The sequence below is a fragment of the Geotrypetes seraphini genome, chromosome 16 (genome assembly GCF_902459505.1).
Source record: "Geotrypetes seraphini chromosome 16, aGeoSer1.1, whole genome shotgun sequence".
Taxonomy (NCBI): domain Eukaryota; kingdom Metazoa; phylum Chordata; class Amphibia; order Gymnophiona; family Dermophiidae; genus Geotrypetes; species Geotrypetes seraphini.
The window spans coordinates 42,297,290-42,321,491 of record NC_047099.1 but is presented as its reverse complement, the minus strand read 5'-3'; the positions used below and the strand labels follow the sequence as shown (position 1 = coordinate 42,321,491).

At 42.8% G+C, this 24,202-nt stretch overlaps 1 protein-coding gene across 7 annotated transcripts in view; it reads left to right on the top strand.

The window, feature by feature from the left end:
• The window catches only part of ARHGEF11 (Rho guanine nucleotide exchange factor 11), a 107,542-nt gene that overhangs the window by 1,812 nt on the left and 81,528 nt on the right, over positions 1-24,202 (top strand). For 2 of the 7 annotated variants that reach the window (XM_033923604.1, XM_033923605.1), the window contains exon 1: positions 4,151-5,282. In XM_033923604.1, coding sequence (XP_033779495.1) covers positions 5,248-5,282 — 35 coding nt within the window. In that variant the 5' untranslated portion in view covers positions 4,151-5,247. Of the gene's footprint in view, positions 1-4,144; positions 5,283-24,202 lie in introns of those variants that run through there. The other 5 variants (XM_033923603.1, XM_033923606.1, XM_033923607.1 and 2 more) reach the window with 5 other exon arrangements.

The window sequence follows — 24,202 nt, the reverse complement described above, 5'->3', positions numbered from 1 at the left end:
CACAACAAAAATAAACTTATGCCCGATTCAAATAAATGATCGCCGGAGCAAAGTGTCCACGGGGTAATTGCAAACAAGCAAGGAAGGGCCATAACATCTGAAGCTGACGTACAGGCTGGTTATATAGAGTTTCATTCTACCACAAGAAAGGGGGCACAACCCCATGTGTAGAAACACAAAGCAAAAAGAGGGGGGAAGGGACATCACACACCAGCCGCAGGAACAAATCAATTTATTACAAACATATAAATGAAAGCGTGTACAAATAAATGGCTACAAAATAGAACATTCTCATACAGAGTCCTTAATTCCTTTTGGTGCTGGACCCCCCCTAGACGCCAACAAGGTCCGTGTTTTGACTTAAAAAAGCCTTCCTCAGGGGTGTGTAGATAAAATCCAGTAGATGGCGCCAGTGTATAAATAAAAGTCAAAAAAGATAAACATAAAAACATAAGAATTGCCGCAGCTGGGTCAGACCAGTGGTCCATCCTGCCCAGCAGTCCGCGCACGCGGCGGCCCTCAGGTCAAAGACCAGTGCTTTAAATGAGTCCAGCCTCACCTGCGTATGTTCTGGTTCATCAGGAACTTGTCTATGAATCCCTGGAGGGTGTTTTCCCCTATAACGCCCTCCAGAAGAGCGTTCCAGTTTTCTATCACTCTCTGGGTGAAAAAGAACTTCCTTACGTTTGTACGGAATCTATCCCTTTTCAGCTTTAGGGAGTGCCCCTTCGTTCTCCCTACCTTGGAGAGGGTGAACAATCTGTCTTTATCTCTTCAGTATTTTGAATGTTTCAATTATGTCCCCTCTCAGACTCCTCTTTTCAAGGGAGAAGAGGCGCAGTTTCTCCAATCTCTCACTGTACGGCAGCGAAACGATTTGGCAGTTTGCGGCGTTCTTTTGGCTTTGGCAATATGCAGGCTTTTTGATATCAGATTGGGGTCCAGGAATTAAGAACTCTATGAAACTTGACTTATGTTCTATTTTTTAGCCAATTATTTGTCTATATGCTTTCATTTATATGTTTGTAATAAATGGATTCGTTCCTGCGGCTGATGTGTCATGGACTATTTCATTCACATCTTTGGGAGGGTGGGATGGGGGTCAGTGACCGATGGGGAAGTAAGGGAGCAGTTGCAAATTAACGCCACTCTGTGTTTTAATTATTAAACTATTAAATGACGGTGGTTCTGGGTGCAGTTTTATGTGCCGTCACGGAGTTTACGTTCTAAAGATAAGCTTTGTCTTGATGCGCCCTCCTTGTCTGTAGTTCAACTTCTGGGTTATCGGAAAGTGATGTTTTCTGTTCAGGGTCGTATTTGTTGGAACAGGCTTTCTACGGATCTTAGGCAAGCTTCATCAGCATTACAGTTTAGAAAGAAGCTGAAAACTTTGTTATTTCTGCGCACTTTTTCAATCGGTAGCAGCAAGTAACGAGCCAGCAGTCAAGTAGAAGCAATGGAGTTAATGCTTATTTGTTTGTTGTCTGTATTGTAATATGTCCATTGTATTTCATGCTGGGTTTTATTGCGTCTCCTTTTTGGCCCAAATCTGTCCTGTACAATAGCGTTATGGAATACTTTTTCCATAATCAATCTAATTTCAGGATGCCTCTCCATTCCTTTTACCTACCAGCCTCCTGCGTACTCTTACCGTGTGCTGATGGTGATAACTTCAGTTCTAGATCGTTCTAGATCGTCTTTCAAACCCGTGAGAACACAGAGTAAATGATCTTCCTGGTCAATTTGATGGCAAGCTTTTAACACAATTTCCGCTGTTCAAGTGGCAAATCGGGTGACTCTGATGCCCATATTTCATAGTGAATCGGATTGTATGGTATTTATTTGACATTCATACTGCAAGAGAAGATTTGCCTGTCGCTAGTTGTTTGATAGCTGTCTTATGTCCTCAGTAATGAATTAGGATAGAGAAAATGTGCATATTTATTTGATAAGGTTGCAGTGGTGAGCTAAAGCCATTTCCGCTGCCTGAGTAACATCACTTACCGGAGGAGTGGAGTGGCATGCTTTCACTGTGATGGCATGAATACAGTCTGTGGGTTTGGGTTTTTTTTTGCATACTTCTGGGTCTAATTTGCTGCTAATTGTTCCAGCATTGAAAGTTTTTATTCAGTTATGAAATTCTTTCAGGAGAAGTGGTTCAAGCAGTATTAGAGGTAGTAAAAAGAACCACAAAGCAGTGTTTCTCAAGCCAGTCCTGCAGCGTGGATTGGTAGCATGCAATGTTGCCATTATTTAGGTGTTTTATTTTATAGAACAATTGGGCAAACAGATGGTTTAACCCAGTGGTCTCAAACCCTGCACAGTACCCCCGTGTTTACTGACCCCATTGCACCCCCACAAAGTTCAGAATAAAAATGTACATACCTGCACCTGCTATAGGAAAGCCTAGTAGAGTTGCACAGAGGTATTTTAAGTAGTCCAAGCCTTTCTTAAAACCAGCTACGCTAGCTGCTCTTACCACAGACTCTGGCAATGTGTTCCAGAGCTTAACTATGATTGCTCCAGCCCCCACCAACGCGTTTCGTTCCTTCAGGGTTGGGGAACTGCCGGAGCAAATTATCAAGCCAACACAGCTTAACCAGTCATAATTATGCTGAGTGTTAGCTTGATAATTTGCTCTGGCATTTCCCCAGTCCTGAAGAAGGAGCGAAGGTGCAATCATGCAGCCATGAAAAAGCTAAGTTGACTTTAATGCACAAATAATAAAGTAGTAATAAAAACCAAAAATCAAAATAAGATTAGAAGAATAGAGTTTGAATCACACGTTAAAAATGGATCAATAAGGAGCGCTGGGTGGCGTTCAGAGAATCCTATAACAAGTGAAGTTGGATTTAGCGCTACTGGAAGTGGCATTAGGCATGATTCCCGTGAAAGGTAGGTGCCAGAAATGTTGGGCCTTGAAAACCTAGAATCTTTTCTTACTCTTTGGGATTCTGAAATGTTTTGGCCAGGCACTAGGAAAGGGCTACTGGGCTTGATGGACCATTGGTCTGACCCAGTAAGGCTAGTCAGTTTATGCGAAAAGAAATAATCCTAGCTTAACTTGCAGTTCACGGCAAATCTGCCAGGGTCCATAAATGTTAAAATAACTGAAATATAAGGCTACCTCTTGCCAAAGTAGGACCAATGATGCAACAGCACTAAAACCTAGCTCCCCAGTGCTCAGGGCTAATAATTGCATGCACATAGCGAGAGAGAAGGTGGCAAGCACAACTCTCGTGCACACACCCAGGCAAAACCAGGAAGTGGTGCCATTCTTCTGTATCTTTAAGCTTTTCAAAACAAACAAACAAAAAAACCCAACATTTTTTTTTGCACTTGAAAAACTTATATTTAAGTGCAGAAAACTTTCATTTTTGGGTTTCTCAGACTCCCAGCGCTTAGATGGCTGTTTCTGAAATAAATCAAGACCGGCAGATGTTAAGCATAAAAAATGAGACATCCTGTATTCAAACACCCCAATGCCAGCTCAGGGGCAGGGCTTGTTCATGCGCTCTTCTTTTGAGCATTGAGAAGAAATAGCAGATGACCTCATTTGCATCTGTCTGACTGTATTTAAATAGAATTTGCACTACTTTTTGGCGTGGCCTTTGTTCCTTGGGCTTTCGGTTCTGACTGTCCCCAGTGCATTCTCTGAATCCCTTGGATCTCTCACCTGTCTGCCAGATGCCATTGGAATAAGAAAAGCAGCATTATTCTCTACTCCCACCCCATCTCCTTTGGAAACATTCCTGAAGTCTGTGTGCCAAGAGGGAGAAAAATACCGTTAGGGCATCCACCCCGGAGGTGGCTGCAGCCTTTCCTGTCCTATGTAGGTGAACATCTGGTGCGTTACCTTCCTCTGATGAATGGGGCTATAGAAATCCAGAATGATTGCTAAACCTCTTCAAATTAATTTTACCTGTAATTATCTCCCTCTGGCAATCATTTTCCCTTTGTTGCTTCTCTCTTGGGTTCTCTGCCCTCCTTTCACTTTCAGCCTTTGTCCTTATGGCTACCGGGGTGGGGACAGGGGATGACCCCCACAGCCAAATGCACTGATCCCTTTTCTCTAGCATGCAGCTTGCTGATTGCAGGGACCTCCTCCTTTTGGGGAGGGGGGGGGGAGAAAGGCGTTTTATTATTATTGTTTTTTGCAAGTACTTTTGCTTTCTTTTCTTGATTTTGTCCCCGGAGGAGGAGAGGGTGGAAGAGGAAGGCAGAGCCTTGCACCCACGCAGCCAGAACTGATTTCCTCCGGCTACGAGCTGGCTCTCATCTTTTCCAATGCAAAGCCCTCCCTTTCTTTTTGCATGAGAGCCATTGCCTGAATCCCTGCGTCGGGGGAGGGGACTGAGAGGAGAGAGAGGGGCAACAAGCACTGATTTGATTTGCAATTTTCTGCATGAAAAAGCACGACTGTGTGTAGGGCTGGGATGCGGGGCTGCTTTTGGGCTCCTTCCTGACGTCGTCTGCCTTTTTCTTGTCCTCCTCCAGCTCTGCTGCTTGAACGGGAAGAAGCCAAGAGGAGGAGAGGGAGCCGGGGCCGGGAAAGGCTGAGGATCCAGCAGGCCTGCCAGACCTGCAAATGGGTTGCCCCGGCCTTGGACAATACAGTTAGTTTTGCTCTTGCAGGGATTTCGTCATTACAGCTGATTTGTTTCGACTGCCTTAAAAACAAACCAGCCAACCATCCAGATAGAGATTTGTTTTCTGAAAGCAAACTGTGAATTTATCTTCTTAGATCTCAGCCGCTGTAAGGCCTGCTTCAAGAATCTGGAGCAGGGGCAGGTTTCTGGAGGGATTTTTCTTCTTGTTGTTAACTATTATTTTTAAAATAGGATTTATTTGATGATCCAAGTCGAGATGACAGATAAATTTCTGCAAAACCTGATGGCTTTTTTGCATAACAACAGCTGTTAAAACAAGAAAGGTGCTTAACTTTCTGAAATGGGAATATGACCCAGGAACCTGCTTCTTTTTTCAAAGAAAAGAAATCACTTTTTATTTATTTTTATTTTTTTATGGCTATAAGGATGAGAGAAAGACATTGAAGGAACTATGGCAGCTCTCCAAGACAAAATGGATTTACAGCTACCTGGATCCTGATAAACCACAGGAATATACATATATATTGACCTATTTTTGGACTTAAGGTGTTTTTCTATTTAGCTCTTCAAAATATTTTAATATTCACTATCAGACAGAAAACCTGGATTCTGGGTCAGCAACCAATCTGCAGGAACCATGAGTGTGAGGCCACCCCAGACTGCCATAGACAGGTAAATGAACACATTTTGCTGTACAAAGGGGTCGTTTTTATAGCTTTGCATTAGAGAATGACACAGGGACAAATTTTTCCCCCATGCCCGCAGGAACTCACCTGTAAGCTCTGCCTTAACCGCACAGGCCTCAACCACTTATGATTTTAAAATGTTTGAGGCTCGTGCAGACGAGGACAGAGGACGGGAAAATGAGTTCCCACAGGGTGGGGGAAAATTTGTCCCTGTGTCATTCTCTACTTTACATATCTCTATATTTATTTAGATATGCTTCTTTTTGTTAAGTCTTTTATTTTCTCTTATTTCCTGAGTTTGCACGGTATTATGTTTTTCTTTTTTTATTGTGTTTGATGATCGGGTGGCTTATAAATTGTAAATCAAATAAATAGCAAAGGAAACTGCTTTATTTCAACTTAGGCTAAATGTTTGTAAAAAGACAGTCACTTCTTTATTTTTCCAGTGTCATAGGTCCCATATTCATGCCAATATTGCACCATTTTCAAGGAGGAGAGAGAAGAGACATGTTAGGCATAGATGGAAAATATTTTTTATCACTGACATAATTTGGTGGCAGATCTGGGAGTAAATTTGACTCCGCAATGTTCGTAACTGGTGAAATTTGCCATTTATCTAAGGTTCCTAGTGACGTAGGGAGGGGGACCTGTCACTGTCATGGTGCTAGAGATGTTCAAGGTCCTCTTTGGAAGAGTGGGGACAATGGTTAAGGTATAGAAAATGTTAAATGCCTTAAATGTGGGCAACTTGGTTTAATGCTAATAGCCTAATGAATATGCATGGAGCAGAGTTGCATGCCTGGCACCTCCGTTATATGCAGATCTCTCTCATGCATATTCATTAGGGCATCCTGGGAGTCCTCCAAGACAGGGTTGGGAACCACCTCAGCTCTGATGGGATTTCTGCTGCTTGCCTGTGGGAATGAGACCCAAAGGGCAACAATTTGGGAGCCTGGGATAAGAACAGAGGATCCCTAGTTTCGGAAGTGTGGAGGCAAAGATCATCAGTCCATCAGGAATGAAACTGGGCAAGGACCAAGTGGTGCTTCTCCACCCTCATCTCTTTCTCTGGTGAGGGGAATAAAATGGCAGAGCACTTGTTTTCAGGCAGTTTCGGAGCAACGTTTTGATATCTGACAGTACTAGTCTGATAGTACGGTATGTTAAACCGTTCACAGCATATCCTTATGTCCAAAAATGAATACAAAGGCAAGAGAAATCTAACTCTGTAAAACTCATGAGCCCCCCCCCCCTCCATCCTCTCATTTAGACGGTGAAACTCTTTGGGGCAGGGAGCTGCTTTGTCTACTGTTTGCCACGTGATCTGTAACTCCAATTCACTTTACACAGTGAGGCATCCACTGCTATTGCTATCTGAAAGTGAAACAGTGTTGATTGAGTGTCCAAAGCAGACCCTGATTGGTGATGGAAACAGAGACTGTGGGATCTCTCGGAGAGAGAAAGAGATGGGCCGTTTGGCCTTTATCTGCCGTCATGTTTCTATGATCCAAAGGCATTTAATATCCCGTACTTAAGTTTTGCCACTTCAGAAATCAACCTGTGCAGATGCAGCCCTAGGTCCACTGGAAATACGGAGCTTGAGCTAACAGAACAAACTGGCAAGGGTTCCTGATAATTGTAACAGAAGCATTGAATTGTAACGTGACATCCACCCGCTTGTGTGAAGTGCTGCAAGATTGTCTTCTGTGGTGGATGATTTCTCCTCACTTTTCCAGCACTGACTTGTATAAACTGAAGCACAGGGGAGTGGCTGTAAGATCCGAGTTCTGCATAAGATGCTGCTCACCATTGAGACTCTAGAAAACACATCCCTGTGCCCGTCAACTCATGGGTTCCCTCTTGGGACTGGCAGTGTTTTATTGACATCTTATGAAGGGGGGATTGGCACAAGGATCAGTGATGTGGGGAGGTCAGGAGTGCTATAAGTAGAGAATGACACGGGGAACTCAATTTCTCTGTCCCGTCCCCATGAGTTTTGTCACAGACCCTGTCCCAAGCTCTGCCTTAACTGCACAAGTCTTGAACACTTATGATTTTAAAGTGTTTGAGGCTCGTGCAGATGAGGACGGAGCTTGCAGGGACAGGAAAAGAACTCGCTGGGATGGAATGGGAAAATGAGTTCCTGCGGGGACAGAATAAAATTAGTCCCCGTGTCATTCTCTAGCTATAAGCCAGTGCATCTCAAACTTATTTTCCCATATAGCCACATTTTAACAAATGAAAATGTGGGGATTGAAAACAAAATAGCAAGTCTCGACTCCCCTCCACCCTTCTTCACCCACTTCCTCCTCCCCACACTTTTCCAAAGCAGGAAGGAAGCAGCAGCAGTGGGACTGGCAGTGAACGCAGGGCTTGAGTCAGCGGACACTCACAGATCCCAGGACTCTGCATGAATTTTCCAATCTAGTAGAGGATGGCTTTGCTTTTCTTTCTTTGCATGCATCCTCTTTTGTAAACCATTTAAAATGATTTTTTTATGATTTCTGCAACTTTGAACTTGAGAATGTTTCCTGGCTCACAGACCTCATGTTGACTGCCATTACAAAGCAAAATCTACTCTCTTCTGATACTCAGGAACAAATCACAACTGGAGAAAAAAGACCTCGTTAAAGCCAGTCATGGCGCAGTGGTCCCATAAAAAAAACTCCACTTGCTCAATTCCAAATAGTGGTCCAGTCCTCCCCAAGTATCAGGAAATGCAGAGTCTAGCCCTCGATTCAAAACTTATACATATAATATACGACAGCACAAGTATTTGGCCACTTATCTGTGTCCAAACTAGTTCAAATCCCTGTTTTGCCGAGTTTTTTAAAGACCTATGACTGTTATGGGGCCCAACTCTCTCCACCACAATCTATTCCAGATTCAGCTGTAAATCTCCCTCTGGTATTACCATAGTCTTGCACCCTCTTTTCTCAAGTAACTACATTGGTGTCTCGACCACTTTTTAATGTACACCGAGTCGAGCCTTCACACAATGATAAGAACATAAGAAGTTGCCACCACTGGGTCAGACCAGAGGTCCATCACGCCCAGCAGGTCTATGACCTGTGAAGTGGTTCCTGACCATTTCTGTAACCTACCTCTACATCTATCTGTACCCCGTCGGTATACAAAGTTAAGCTTTAGTTTAGTTAGTTCAGTAGTTCGTTGTCTCTATTTCTTGGGCAAGTTGCGTGCTTTTCTCTTCCATAGCCGACTCCCAGCTCCTGCACTTTCCACCTTGCTGTGTTGTATCGAGTTGCTCTCCCGTTGGCCCTATTCATGCCTTGCATAACCCTCTCCCCTTCTGAGGATGCTTTTAATCCTAGCCTTTATAATAAAATTCCTGTAGCCTCCTGTGTATCTTGGCTGAACTGTAATCTCTACAGAGCAGGGACTGTCTCTTATATCTGCTAGAGCAGTGGTCTCAAACTCGCGGCCAGCCAGGTACTATTTTGAGGCCCTCGGTCCACTCCACAAGTGTCCGGTGGTCACGAACCGCACGCAGACGCAGGAAAGCGCTTGCGTGAGGTTACAACGTTCCAGAACATGCAGCTTGGAGCAATGGTTGGAGGCAGTGCAGCTTGTGTCCGATGCTGGAGGAGGCGAGAGCTGTTGAAGCTATGCTTCCCACTCCCCAAACACTTAACACCACATTATCCTGTGCATATATGAACATCAGATCAATAAGCACAAAAGCAGACCTTATTAAGGACTGGATAGTTAAAAAACAACTAAGCTGCTTATTCCTATCCGAAACCTGGCTAACTTCAGAATCCGATCCCTCCATCACAGAACTCTGCCCAATGGGTTATAAAATAGAACTAATCTGCAGAAAAAAAAAACGTGGTGGAGGTCTAGCCATTATACTGAAAAACAACATCAATATAAAGACCCTAGACAAACACTCCACCCCCCACCTAGATCTCCTAGCCTGTCAACTATCCGATGATTCTCTCATAGGAACTCTAACATGCATCCTCTGTTACTCAACACCAGGAAAATGGAATGACAACAAACAAGATCTCGAAGAATTTATCTACCAGAACTCCCTAACATCACCTCATAACCTTCTCCTAGGAGACGTAAACCTCCATCTAGAAGATCACACCTCAAAACAAGTAATAAATTTACTCTCATACCTCAATGCACTGAACTACCAGATCCTCAATCCCCAATCCACACACGAAAAAGGCCACCAATTAGATCTCGCTGCTTACATGACCCAACACCCTCACAAACCCACAATCAATATCTCAAATGGGGCATGGCACCCCTCCCTCTGGTCAGATCACTATAAATACACCTTTGACATCAACTGGCCTCAAAGCATTAACAAACAACCTCCAAAAAAAACCTCCTTCAAAGCACGCCAAAAAATCGAACCCTCTATATTCTGGGATAAAGCAGACCACGCCACCACCAACATAGCCCCCAACGAATTCGTATCCCAATGGAGATCCATAAGCAAAACCATTCTAAATGAGCTAGCCCCAGAAAAACTAAAATTTAAAATATGCAGACCTTCCGATAAATGGTTCGACTCTGAACTTCTCCAATCAAAAAAGCTCTGCAGACAACTAGAAAGAGACTGGAAAAAAAATAAGAGCTTAGAACACACTAAAACTGCATGGAGAAACCAAATTAACCAATACAAAACCAAACTCAAGGAAAAATGAAAAGCCTACTACCGTACTCCAAAGTGATAGGCACAAAAACCCCAGACACAAAAAAGCTATTCAATCTAGTAAAGAACCTCACTGATACCAAACCTTACCTTTCCACCCAAGGTATCCACCCACCAACAGCCACCTAGCCGATCATTTCAAAAACAAGATCACCAATATCAGATCCACATTCATCAACACACACACCCATCTAGAAAAGATAACAACAAACCCATCAACAGGCGAAGCCATCGTAGCAGACAGAAGCTGGTCCGACTTCCCAATCCTACTTTGGTCGGATATGAACCGACTCTACAATAAATACAGCCATGCTTCCAGCGACCTAAATAATTGCCCCACCTACCTGTTATCAAACGCCTCCACCACATTCAAAACCAACTTCATGCTATGGATTCAAACCACATTGACAGAAGGCCAATTCCCACAGGACCTAGGAGAGATCTTAATCACCCCAATCATAAAAGATCACAAAGGCCCAATAGATAGCCCCTCCAACTACAGACCTATCGCTTCAATACCAATGTACGTTAAAATAATAGAAGGCCTAGTTGCACAATACCTCACCGAATACCTAGAAAAACATAACCTACTCCACCCCTCACAATCAGGATTCCGAACTAACCACAGTACAGAAACACTACCTGTCACACTACTAGATACAGCCCGGCAACACATCAGTAAAGGAAAAAAAATGATATTAATACAACTAGACCTCTCTGCAGCATTTGACCTAGTTGACCACACCTTATTACTACAAATTCTCGACGCCATAGGAACCTCAGGCAAGGTCTACAAATGGTTTCAAGGGTTCCTCAAATCTAGAACCTACAGGGTAAAATACAATATCAAATCAGAGCCATGGGCAAATCCCTGCGGAGTTCCACAAGGATCACCACTTTCACCTACGCTCTTCAACCTCTTTATCTCCTCCCTAGGAGCCACTTTAGATAACCTAGATGTCACATCCTTCAGCTATGCTGACGACATCACCATACTCCTCCCCTTCGACCCATCAGAGACTACCATCACAACAAAGCTAGAAACAACCTTAGATACAGTAGAAAAATGGATGATGGATCACAAACTAAAACTAAACTCAGAAAAAACAAAATTCCTTTTGCTCGAAAAGGCCCAAACTCCTACCATCACTGAACTGAAAATCAAAAATACCAAATACCCAATACAACCCGAACTAAAACTCCTAGGAGTTACGATAGACAGATGTTGCACAATGCAGTCCCAGATCAACAAGACGACCCAGAAAGCTTTTCTAACCATGAGAAATCTACGTAAAATCAGAAAATTCTTCAACCAAGCACAATTCAGACTAATCGTCCAATCCCTAGTCTTAGGTCTGCTGGATTATTGCAACTCCCTATATCTTCCTTGTCCAGCCACTATGATAAAACAACTCCAGACCATACAAAACACCGCCCTCAGACTGATCTACTCACTTAGAAAATATGATCACTTAACAACTGCCTTCTTAGACTCTCACTGGCTACCCATACAAGCACGAATTCAATTCAAATTCCACTGCCTAGTATTCAAAGCGTTACACGGCTCTTCCCCCTCCTATCTAAACAACCGCTTAAACCAGATCTCCACCTCAAGACACAGAAGAACCTCAAACCCTTTCGCCTTCCCCCCACTCAAAGGCACACAACGCAAGAAAATGTTTGACAACCTTCTGGCAACACAAGCAGCAAAACTCAACCATTCCATCTCCAATCTGATGACAATATCAGACAACTTCAAAACATTCCGAAAAGAAATCAAAACCCTGCTTTTCAAAAAATTCATCCAAATATCTTAACCCCTCCTCTCTTACCTCCAGAAGATTCACCTTCCTCCAGATAATTCTCCCCCAAATTACCCACCTAAACACCTTCCAAGTAAACAAACCCCTAAAATAGATTATAATCTTACCCACTCTAACTGTATTCCATTTGTCTTTTTCACACAGTTCTGCACTGTCAGTTTAATATACATCCCGTAAGTTCCCATAGGATTCTATCCAGCTATCTCCCCTATGTTTAAAAAAAAAAAAAATTGTATCTTCACTGGAAAATGTCCAGACAAATCTTTTGTAATCCGCCTTGAACTGCAAGGTATAGGCGGAATAGAAATCCGTAATGTAATGTAATGTAATAATCCACATTTTGGATTTGTAGATACTTGGAGGGCCGCAGAAAAAATAGGGGTCCTTTTACTAAGGTGCGCTAGCCAATTTAGCACATGCAAAATGCTAACGCATCCATAGAATCTAACAGACCCATTAGCATTTAGCGCATGCAGCCTTCCAAGTACCTACAAATCCAAAATGTGGTCCTGCAAAGGGTTTGCGTTTGAGACCACTGGTCTAGAGCTATAGAAATAAAATATTGAGTACTCGGAGCCTGTTTTCCGTTTTTTGCGTTCCTCATTTTTCTGTTCAGCTTTTGCATCCTTCAGTTGCCAGATTTTGATCTCTTTACTCTGCCCTTTTTTTTTTTTCACCAGCCTAGATGGGAAAACATCTTGTAATGGAATTGGTCCCAGCCCCACTCGCTTCTGCTTCCATTGTTTTTGCAATGTGCTCATCCCACACGCTCTCACTCTTCCTTCCCATTCAGCTGGGGATCCTTTTCTTATCTTGCGAACTGCCAAACATCCTTGTGATCTTCGGCAAATGGGGATGTGGGATTTTATTGTTACAGTTCAATCAATAGCTTAAGTAATTAACAGTAAGTCACCTTGGACTATATTGGTGAGGCATGTAGATCAGATGTATACCATTAACTAAATAAAAGAAGGCAAGTAAGAATCCTATTGCAAGCCACATTTGTAAAAGGAAGAGAGTCCTCGTTTTCTTGTCATTTGTGCATACAATTTCTTAAGGCAGGGGTTCTCAACCCACTCCTTGGGACACACCTAGCTCTTCTGGTTTTCAGGATATTTCCCAGTGAATATGAGAGACATTTGCATATAAGGAAGACCTGTGGCTTTTATCACCCGGTAGAATTGTGGTACAAAATATCCCTTGTCCTTTTTTTCCACACTGCTTTCTAAAAGTAAAAAGGCACATGTCCGGTGATCTCGGGGGCCACTTGAGGAACACCTGCTCATTTTGTCGCGTTGCATTGTCTGAAGGTTGTAACTTCACCACCAGTTGCAGCCTATAAGGGTGACAGTGCAAGCGACTGTGTAAGATCTTGTGAACCACGCTTTTTGGGACTTGGATTTGCTGTCATCCTATTTATAAACATATTCCAATAAGTTTTGATTTTGTAACCATTTAAAATTAAGGAGTGATTTTGTGGGCACCCTGTACTTTTTCACAGAAATGGTGACGGATGCTTGAAACGACCTTCCAGTGTAGATGGTAGAGACAAAAAGTGTATGTGAATTCAAGAAAGCTTGGAGCAAGTCCGTTGGATCTCTAAGGGAGAGGAGGGGATAGTCGATTGGCCATATGCTCTTTATCTGCCTTCATGTTTAATATTCCTCGGAGGAAGCTGATCAGGGACATGTTTTGGGACCCTCCTGTCTTTTGACTAATTTATAAAACATACCATACTGGATTAGGCCAGTGGCTGGTCCAGGGAGTCCAGCATCTGGTCTCCAGCAGTGGTAGTCCGGGTCACTTGGAAGATGTTCCAAATAGATCAAGGTGCCCATGCTTGCATAACAGCATGAACATGTATGGCACAATACAATTCTGTACATTTTTGGCCATTACCTTACTCCAATGACGTATTGAACTGAATGGAATCAGCCAGAGTTGACCTGGCATGTGCGGCTTTGTGTTACAAAAGACGAGATCTCAAACTGGCTGTACTGTGTATGTCAATAGTGGGGATGGATGATAGGCTAACAGCTATTTTTTTAATGACATGCTACCTATACTGTACTGTATTCTGTGGCTCATGGTTCACTCGTTTTTACGTTGCACGGTATCCTGTGCGTGGTAGAGTTTATTTTGAAAGACAGGACTCCGCGATTGACTCGTGTTGCCTTTACGATCGACTGGTAGATCGCGATCGATGTGTTGGGCACCCCTGAAATAGATCCTAGCAGTTTTTGGCAGTTAGGGCTGATTCAAGTAAGGGTGAATTCATCTGCTTTCCAGGGACTTGTCCAACACTAAAAAAAACCCAACAACTTGGCTTTATTAACAATCTTGGCCATGTCCCTCCGTAACAGATTTCTCAGCTTAATTGCACATTGACTGATAAAAATACTTCTTATGTTTTAAGTCTGTTACCAGTTAGTTTCATAGGGAATCCCCTAGTAATCAAGGGGTTCTTAAGCCGTGGTGCCATTGCCCCCAGTGGCTGCGGGAAAAGATCAAATGGAGAAAAGAGTCTTGAAATGTGAGGCAATATTTTGAAACTTTCTAGATAGAGTGAAAACGGTTACTGGTAGTATAACTATATTACCATAATCTTGGTAGCATGTTAACAGTTAGTGGCTACCAGCGACACATGTAGTTGTCAGTAGTCACTAGTGGGCACATGTTTTAGGAAGGAGTGTGAGGGTTTCATTGTTCACAGTTAAAGGGCTGTAGGAACCAAAAAAGTTTAATAACCCCTTTGCTCTAGTTCTAACAGTCTTAAGAGACTGTGACTGTCTTTGCGGAAAAGGTGACTAAAGTCTCGGATTCAAAATCTAATCTAATGTAATTTTCTATTTGTGCGTCGCTCATACCTATACAGGCTCAAGGCGACTGTAAAGAGAGGTAAGAGGGGAGAGAAAGAGGAGGTGGATAGGTAAGAGGGAGAGAAAAAGAGGGGAGAGGGGAGAGAGGAGGAAGGGAAAGAGAGAGAAGATAGGGTAAAGGGAGATTTCATGGTGACACTAGGAAGTATTTCTTCACCGAAAGGGTGGTTGAACATTGGAATGATCTTCCACTTCAGGTAGTAGAGGCCAACAACGTGCTCGATTTTAAAAATAAATGGGATAAACATGTGGGTTCACTTTGAGGAAGTGCTTAGGGGGTGGGTTATTCGAGTGGGCAGACTTGTTGGGTTGACGGCCCTTTTCTGCCATCATATTCTATGTTTCTATGGAGATTAAGTATCGAACAGATGGGTTTTCAGTTTTCTTCGGAAGATGATGTGGCAAGGTTCAGTTCTGGTCTTTTCTGTAAGGCCATTCCAAGTTTTGACTCCTAGGAAGGTGAGCATGGAGTGGAAAACGTGTTTATAGTGAAGATCTTTAGTGGATGGGAGATTTAGTAGCATCCGGTTGGGGATTCTGCGGGAAGTAGACCATGCTATTGAGAAGAGTTGGATGACTGGGGCTGCAGTTTCCATAAAGTATGCGGTGAATGATGCAAGATATTTTGAATGTTATTCGTGATGGGATGGTAGCCATTGCATTTGTTTGATGAAGGTTGTGACTGAGTTGTATTTTCTCAGGTTTTGGATGAGTTGCAGTTTGTGAAAGTGACTGATTTTTCATGTCATGGATCCATAAGCAGTCTGTAAAAAGTCACACGTTTGAACTTCTGTAACTTTAAAAAAAATTCACATAAAAGAATGGGGTTTGAACTGTTGTATTACAAATTGTTCTAACAGAATTCATTAAATCTCATTTTTTGTTTCTGGAGTCTTGCCACCTTTTCCCAAGATGGTCACAAATGGCTTTTCCCTATCATCTGGATCACCATTTGTGACTTTATAAGCTTCTTTCGTATTCACTCTTGTAGGCGGTGAAGTCTCACTGTGGCCAAGACTACAGAAGAAGAATCTTTTGTCGAGGCTTGATTATGGCAATGCCCTGTACCTTGGAATAACGAGTTGGCCAGATTGCTAACGGGAATGTCGAAATACGTTCACATTATACCCTATCTCCAACAATTACACTGGCTGCCAGTTGCTTTCAGAGTTCAGTACAAAGCAGTGATGATTTGTCACCAATTCCTGTACAATACTATACCTGAACTATTTAAGAGTAATGACTAGCAAATAGATCACTGCGCTCTGAGAATTCAGCCCCAAATATGTTGAGACCAGCGCAATGACCTTTTGTGTGGAACTCACTTGTGAGTCAAATACGGAAATGTGGTGAAAAAGGCACATTTAGGAAATGACAATTGTTTGCAAATGCCTTTTTCTCATGACTGCTGACTCCCCGAGGATTACATGTTTTTATTTTGTTTTACAAACTTATGTATGTAATATCATGGAAACCATTTAGGTCTTAGATGGTATAGAAGATTTTAAAATACTGTAAATAGATTTTGTTACCAGACTCACAAGTTAGACATCTTTCATTGAGTTGCTGCAAAAATAGTTTAGTGTATAAATGGATTAAAAGTTGCAACTTCACAACTGCGCCAATATTTAGATTTTAAAGTTCTTTGACTTTGAGATGGGTGCTGTGTAGTTTTTAAAAAAAATTTTATTACTGTATAGTAAAGATCAAGCTGTATCCAGGTTTTGAAAGTGCATGCATGCGTAATACGCCGTATCTTTCCTTTTGAATACAATTTTTTTTCTATGCACAAGAAATAATGAAACTCCTTTATATGAAGAAGGAGATGGCAACGCTGTCATTTTGCCTGCCCCGAGGTTCTTCCACACTCCTCAGTCCCGTTTTGTAGATGGCTGGGGCTCTGTGCCCACATTCAATGCTTCAACTGTTACAGGGCAGGGCTTTTTAATAGTCTGCCAACAGGCTGACTGTTGCTGGTGATTTGACCCTGGGGTGGATCTAAGAGTGGGCTGTCAATCCTCCAAGCTGCAAGAATCCAAAGAGACAGAATTCAGTTTAGAATGCCCTCGGTCCCAGATATGGATCTTCCACTTCATTGTCTCATGGATCCCTTGAGAGTTGTCACTTTATGCCTGTATTTTGTTGGCTATAATTGTATTTCCAGTGCAATAGATGACACATTCTAGTATGGTTATTTCCCCATAACCCCATGCTGCTGCAGAAGAAATCCACTCCTGATTTTTCACTCTGCCTCTGTTCTACTTCATTGGGCTCTCTAGCTCCACCTTCAGTTTTTTCATCTGCATGTGTTCCCCATTTTATAATTTGAATTCAATGTAATTTTGTTCTCTTTTTTGGGGTAAATTAGTGCTTGGAGCGATTTTGAAGCTCTGCCTGTTTGAGAAGTAACAGATTTTGGTCTGTAGCTGACAGGCCAATCCCACTGGATACTTGTTAGCCTGCATAGTTTTCTTTGGAGCTCAGGGCTGTCCCTGACATGGTCTCGCCTCCTGTCAATCCGGGGTCGAGCAAAGGCTGTTAGGCGCACTTAGGAGGCTCGGTGGGGTCTCATGGTCGTCACGCCTCCGCCCATTCCGGTTCGCATCCATTGGTCTTCAGGGGTGAAGGTGTAGTCAAACATAGGAGGCTGACAGGCAGCCCGAAGATCAGCTTTACAGATCGTTTCCTAGCATTGCGGCAGTGAATTTTTGTATTTAGCTACTGTGAGAGAGCTGAAAGTAGGCTGCAGCACAAGTTCTGTCTGGTCACAGTGAGTACACAGTAGTGCTGCCTGATTCGCCGACTCGTTTTCTTAAAAAATCGGGCTTTCCAGTTCACTGGCCAGCACTCCTCCCTTCATACCTTCAGGCATCCTAAAGCAGGAGCAATAGCGCTCTGACAGCAAAAGTCTGTCCTAAGTGCTGCCTCTTGATGCTGCTCCTGCTTTAGGAGGCCCGATGTCTGAGCTCACGGTAGGGGGGAAGGAGGTGTCGGTCAGGAAGTGCTGCAAATGTCATTTTTTGTTGGTTTTGCAATTTTATAATTTTAGTTATAATGTGCTGCAAAAAAACATTTGCTTCGTTTAGTGTGTCACTGCTCTAGGGTATGCATATTCAGGGCTTCCAGCCTCTCCTCTTACGTTTTTTGGCGCAAACCTCCTACCATTTTCGTTGCCTTTCGCTGGATCACTTCAAGTCGTCTTATGTCCTTTGCCAGACATGGTCTTCAAAATTGAACACAATACTCCAAGTGGGGCCTCATCAACGACCTGCACTGCTGATGATTAAGGAGTTGTATCTCCTCTAACTTCTTCCTTTCCTAATTACAGATACACGCATACGCATGCAAATGCAGAGGGATTGCGAAGAATTCTATGAGCCATCCTCTGCATGTTTCCTCCACTTGTACTTACCGGTAAATGCATTTTCCAGTCTGATATGGACCTCTGTGCTGTTAATGCAATTGTGTTTTCTGGCAGAGTAGTGAAAGATCTCTCTGACGCTTGTTCTATTTTTGTAGACTCAATACCTGTTACTGCGATTGGAATTAACACTGCTGACTGTGCCAGAGTTTGATGCTTTGTTTTGTACCCATTACTCTTGAGTCTCTTCCCTTGGGTCTCCTGCTTTCATTAGTTGTTACAGAGCCTCTGGTCTATCCTTACTTCTTTTGTCTTTCGGGATATCGCAATAAATATGTATTCTCCTATGCATATTCACTGTGTATGTCCTGAAAAATCAATTATTGATTGAAAGGCATCACTGCAAGAAGCTGTACAAACCATTAAGGTCTGTTTTAGCAAAATATCATTTAGTGAAGAGAATAAAGGGTCAAAGCGTTTTCTAGTGAGTAACGCAAGGACAGATTTATCCCCATTCCTTCCGCACAACCAAAACTTTTTCCCGTCCCCACAGTGAAGTGCCTTTTTCATGTCCATCTTCTCACTGTCCCCAGATCTCTCTACTAAAAGCAAAAAGATGATTTTATGCAATTTTATGGGCTTAAGGCATTGCAAATAAACATTTTAAGCCTATACTGGGTTTTTATTTTGATTGAAAGAACATCAATAAAAGTACAATTTGTGAGATATGCTGGGTTCTCTACATTGTGCAAAGAAAGCTGACCATCAGCTCAATACCGGTGATATTTTAGTCCAGTCAATAATTTTAGTTCTAATTATTCAGCCCTCCGAATATCACACACAAATAACTTGGTGCTTTGTTTTCCAGTGTAAAAGCAAACCAATATAGCACATGGCTTAGTGCTTTTCTCAGTGTGAAGTCAAACCAAACAGCACAGACAATGTCCATTTCCAAGCAACAAGACAAAGCCAGCAAATAAAGAAAAAATGTAATTCAATCAAGTCCCGCCCTCAGAATATCACATGCAAATAGCTTAGTGCTTTTCTCTCAGTCATTTCCAGCAACCTTGAAACCTATCCAGGCAATCCTTAACATTGACCTGTTGCATTTTCAATGAGAAACCAAACAAGATGTGCTTCAGAAAAAGGAGGACGGATTTGAGACATCCTCCTTTTTCTGGATGGTAACCCTATAAAAACCCTGCCTGCTTTCCTCCTGAAATGAATAATGCATTAAAATGTATTAGAATAAGTTCAGTAGGACACCAGAGAAAAACAGCAGTTTGGGGTAGCAATTTCCCTGTGGCAAATGTAGTTATATCTGGCTATAATCTATTCAGGAGAACTCCAAATTTAACAATGGCCTTCTAACTCAAGTGCTGGCTTTAGGTGCTCCGAGGGCACTAATTTTTGTGTTGGAGGAGTTGAAAGCTGGCATCATGGTTTGGAAATTTCACAGGCTGATTCACTAGGGGTCATTTTTTTGAAATAGGAACCGACAAACAGCCCCAGTAACGCACAATTGTCCACATATAAGTTTAGAGCTGCTCTGAAAATGTGTCCATATACATGCATATTTTATGAAATATTTATTTGATTTATTATTTATTTCTAGACCGCCTAAAACTAACAATTGAAAACATTCATAATAATTCATACACAATGCAGTTAAATTACATTGCAATTACATAGCAATCTCATCCCCTAAAAATAATGTCAAGAGCTCAAAAAATTTACATTTTAAATAAAGTGCAATAACCTTACAATTCTTAAAATAAATCTACCAGGTAGTTAAAAATAAAAAATAAAGCTTCCACAAACAGTTGTGTCTTCAACATCTTTCTAAATTTTAAGCGGTCGGAGCAGGTCCTCAGGAGACCAGGGAGGGAATTGCAAAATTTGACCCCTGCTACGGACAACATTGCTACTCTGGATTTAATAGACCGGACAGTTTTCTCCGTTTCCGAGGTTAATCTCATAGTAGCCTCAGAACTTAAGTTCCTCCTCGGCTAATACACCTCCCACATAGATTGAAAGTTCAAAGGAACAAACTCTGATGTATCACTGACAACATTTTATAACAAACCCTTTGCGGCACTGGAAGCCAGTGTTTTAGCACAGGGGTAATGTGTTCTGCGCGCGAGATTCCCGAGATCAAGCTTGCCATAGAATTCATCAGTTGCTGCAATGCTTTATATCTCATTTTAGTCATTCCCAAATCATATTGCAGTAATCTAATCGTGTCAAAATCAAATACACATGTACTGCAGCTCTGCTTCCACTAGGACTAAACTTTGCTCCCTCTCCCTGAGACAAATGCCTACTTTTTACATGCATTCTTCTAAAAGCTTCAGTGCATGTGAAACATCCTTTATAAAATTACTCATGGACCCCTGGTGCACAATGACTGTCAACGTAGGCAGGTGTGGCTTAGGCAAGCTCACCTGGGGACAGCAGCCACATCTAGCCCCTGAAGCCACCGTCACAAATTTTTCTATTGGTCAGGGCTGGGTAAGGACCCAGCTGCAGGGCAAATAAACCTGGGCATTATTTTTTCCTCTTTCCTCAAACTAACTGGAAAAAAGTGGTCTCTGAGTACAAACTGGAGTGGCTTGGCATGTGACTATACTGGCATCAACTTAGATACCACCGTTCTCTGTATTTTTAGGGCCTTAGTTACCCAAGTATTCCTCTCGCTGGCACAAAATGAACTCGGTAGAGAGATGGAAGGTTCCAGAAAATTGTTACCATGCAGCTTTTTTTCCACTTGGATAAATTGTTTCCTCAGAAACTCTAGACAAGGGTTCCCCATTTGCAGATTATTTGACTCATGTATGTGGTTTGTCTTTTTAAAAATACCATACTTGCCACATTGTATCTCAGAAGGTTTTGAAATATTTGAAAGGGAGGAAAAGCCAAAATAAATTGGGGGGGGGGGGCAGGTTTGGAGAAGGACAAGAAGATCAAACGTCTGCTTGCCTGTCAGGATCCTTTGCTAGTGGGATACAGACTGTATAATTAGACTTTCTGTTGAAGGAAGAGGAAAGGAAGTTGATGTCATAGTTCACAGGCACAAGAGACCTGGCTGAGAGCCAAGCCAGTATATTGAAGGGGAAGTTCCAGAAACTAGTGGGTGGTCTTTGATGACTAGTAAGTACCATCTCTATAAGTGGCAAGTGTTATCTGTCCATGGTATGGGGAGGAGAGAGGCAATAATTAAATACACAACTGAATGACTAGTATAGTGAAAAAGAGGGTTTGGATATCTCACAGGCTGGGGTGATGAAAGGATACAAGAGACGTTCCAGCAAACAGGATCCTGGTCGGCTGGTTCAGATCATACTCTGACAAGAATGAGGGAGTAAAAACAGGCTAAGTATATCGAAAAACACAAATATTGGGTAAGCATAGCAGGGCACCTAGGTTGATGATTGGGGGAGGGGGGAATTTTTAGCCTGTTGCTCCCTATGTGCCTTTTCCAGTATAATAGGGTTGTCCATGCGGGCACGTGTGCATACTGCAGAAGATGTCAGTCACAGCTTTACAGCTCCTACTCCTTCTCCCCTGTCTCTGCTGCCCCCTTTAGTTCTTCTTTCTGCAGGCAAGCATGAAGGTGTTGTTCCAATCTGCTTCCTTTATTTCTTTATTATTTTGCAGTGGGGTATTTTTTCTGTTTGCGATTTTTACGCAACTCCAGGGACTGCTGTGCCTGCTTGGAGAGGAGCAGACTAGTCTGTAGCTGGCAGCTGTATCCTCTGAGGACCTGTACAGCCAGCCTGCTGAAGATTTGTGGAGCTTAGGGTTCCAGGCCCTCGGCATTGGCTCACTTCCTTGACTTGGTCAGGAGCTTGAGCACAGGCTGTTAGGCATCAATAGTGTCCCTCGGAGCACTCAGGGTGCCAGCAGCAGTTTAGCCTCCCACCCCTTATTTCTGCATCTGTCAGCCTGAAGATCTCAGCATGGCAACTGACCGGCGGCTTGAGGCAGAGAATCCCTCCAGATCCAGCTACATTTTCAAGGAGCTGAAGCAGGTGCAGAACCATTTCCCCAGCATATGGTCTATGAGTATAGGCTGTGACAGACTAAGGGAAGATTGGAGGGGGGGTGTCTGAAAAACTGTGTTTTGAATGTTTCTACAGTTAGGTCTTTGGTCCCCCCCCTTCTAAAATCCTAATTTTTAATTTTTTTTCTATCAGCCCTGAACTGTTTTTGAGCTGTTTTTTTGGCGCCAAAGTGCTGCTGCGGTGGCCATCTTGGATTTCCCAATTTTTTTTTTTCTAAGTTCTCAAACTTCTTTAAAACACATCATTTTGCCTCGAGATTGGTAGGGATGGCATCCTCAGGCCCTAATGCCCCTTTGAAAAAAGATACATCTAGGTGGGCAACAATATTTCCAGTGCACTAGATATATCATTCTGGACAAGCGGCTTATCTCCCCTTGGCGGTGAACCATATGCAGAAGGAATCCACTCTGGATTTTTTTTCTGTTATCCTCCTACTTCACCAAGAGCTCTACTGCCACTGCAGTTTTTCCCTTGTGCATGCGATCCTGAAGGAGTGTTTCTCTTTTGATCTCCCTTTTTCTTATTCAATGTTTTTTTTACTTTTATTCGGTGTTTTCCCAGACCACAGGAACTTTCTCCGATTTCATGTTGTGGAAAATCATTATCAATTTTCAGCTCTACTTTTTGGCCTGGTGACAGCTCCTCACATCTTCACCAAAGTGATGGTTGTGATAGCAGCTCACCTGTAAAGATGGGACTGCAAGTGCATCCCTACCTGGATGACTGGCTGATCAGTGCCCCTCATTGTCCAAGGGTCAGCGCACAGTGGATCGCCCCTAATCCCTCTATCCTTCCTCGCCCCGACACCAACTACCACCAGATCTGCCCACAGACATAAACTATCCTTCCCCTCTCGCCCCGACACCAACTACCACCAGATCTGCCCACAGACATAAACTATCCTTCCCCTCTCTACACGGCATCCTCCACGCAGGTAAACTGGGTAGATCCCTCCTCTCCAAAATCACCGGCCTCTGGAACGATCTCACTGTCCCGCTGCGGAACCTGGACTCCCTCCAACTATTCCGAAAACAACTGAAAACCTGGCTTTTCTCTAGCATATAATAATCTCTTCTCCTGATTACATCCCCTCTTTTTATGCTTTGTAAACTCTTTCTCTTCTCTCTTCCCATATTTTTTAAACTCTGTAAACCGTGTCGAGCTCCACTTCAGTGGAGAAGATGCGGTATATAAACCTAAGGCTTAGTTTAGTTTAGGTGATCTAGGTTGGATTATAAATTATCAAAAGAGCAATTTGATGCTGACTCAATCCCTGGAATACCTGGGAGTCTTGTTCAACACGTCTGTTGGTCTCTATTGTGACCTCCGTGTGAAGAGTCTCAGAGCTTCAGGCTCTTCCTTATGGGAGAGCCTTTCCTTAAGATTTTGGAGACTGGAATCTCCCTTCTCACTGTTCCTTCCTTTCTGCTGAAGGTGGTTTTGACGTTTCACATTAACAAGGAAGTTCGCTTGCCTGTATTCCAGTCCACAGGTTCTAAGAAACAGGACCGCATTTGAAGAAGTTGGACATGAGAAGAGTGAACAGAACAAGTCATTTCTATACCACATAACCGATAAGTTTGATGCAGTTTACAAAATTTTACAAATAATACAATCTAAAGAAATTTGATTAATTTGTGAACAAAGGTGTCTTCAGTTGCTTTCAAAGTCACCGAGTTTAGACTCTGACCATCTGTTTGTGTTGACTCATTCGACTAAGCGGAGTGCACCCATTTCCATGGCTACCATTTCTAGATGGATCCATAAGGCCATTTTGTTAGCCTACATTATCTGTGGGAAACAATTTCCTGTTTCTGTCAAAGCGCATTTGACTTGGAGTGTAGCTTTGGTGTGGGCCAAGGCTAGGGCAGTTTCCCCAACTAAGATTTGTAGAGCAACGACTTGGTCCACTCTACACAAATTTGTAAAATTTTACAGGGTGGACGTTGCGGCATGAATGGACTCTGCCTTTTGGTTCCTCCGTGTTATGGGCTGGTGTAGTCAGCCTGCCCTAGATTTCTGGAATTGCTTTTGTATGTCCCGCTGGTTCAGAATGACATACCTATTGCAGTGGACAAAGAGATTATGT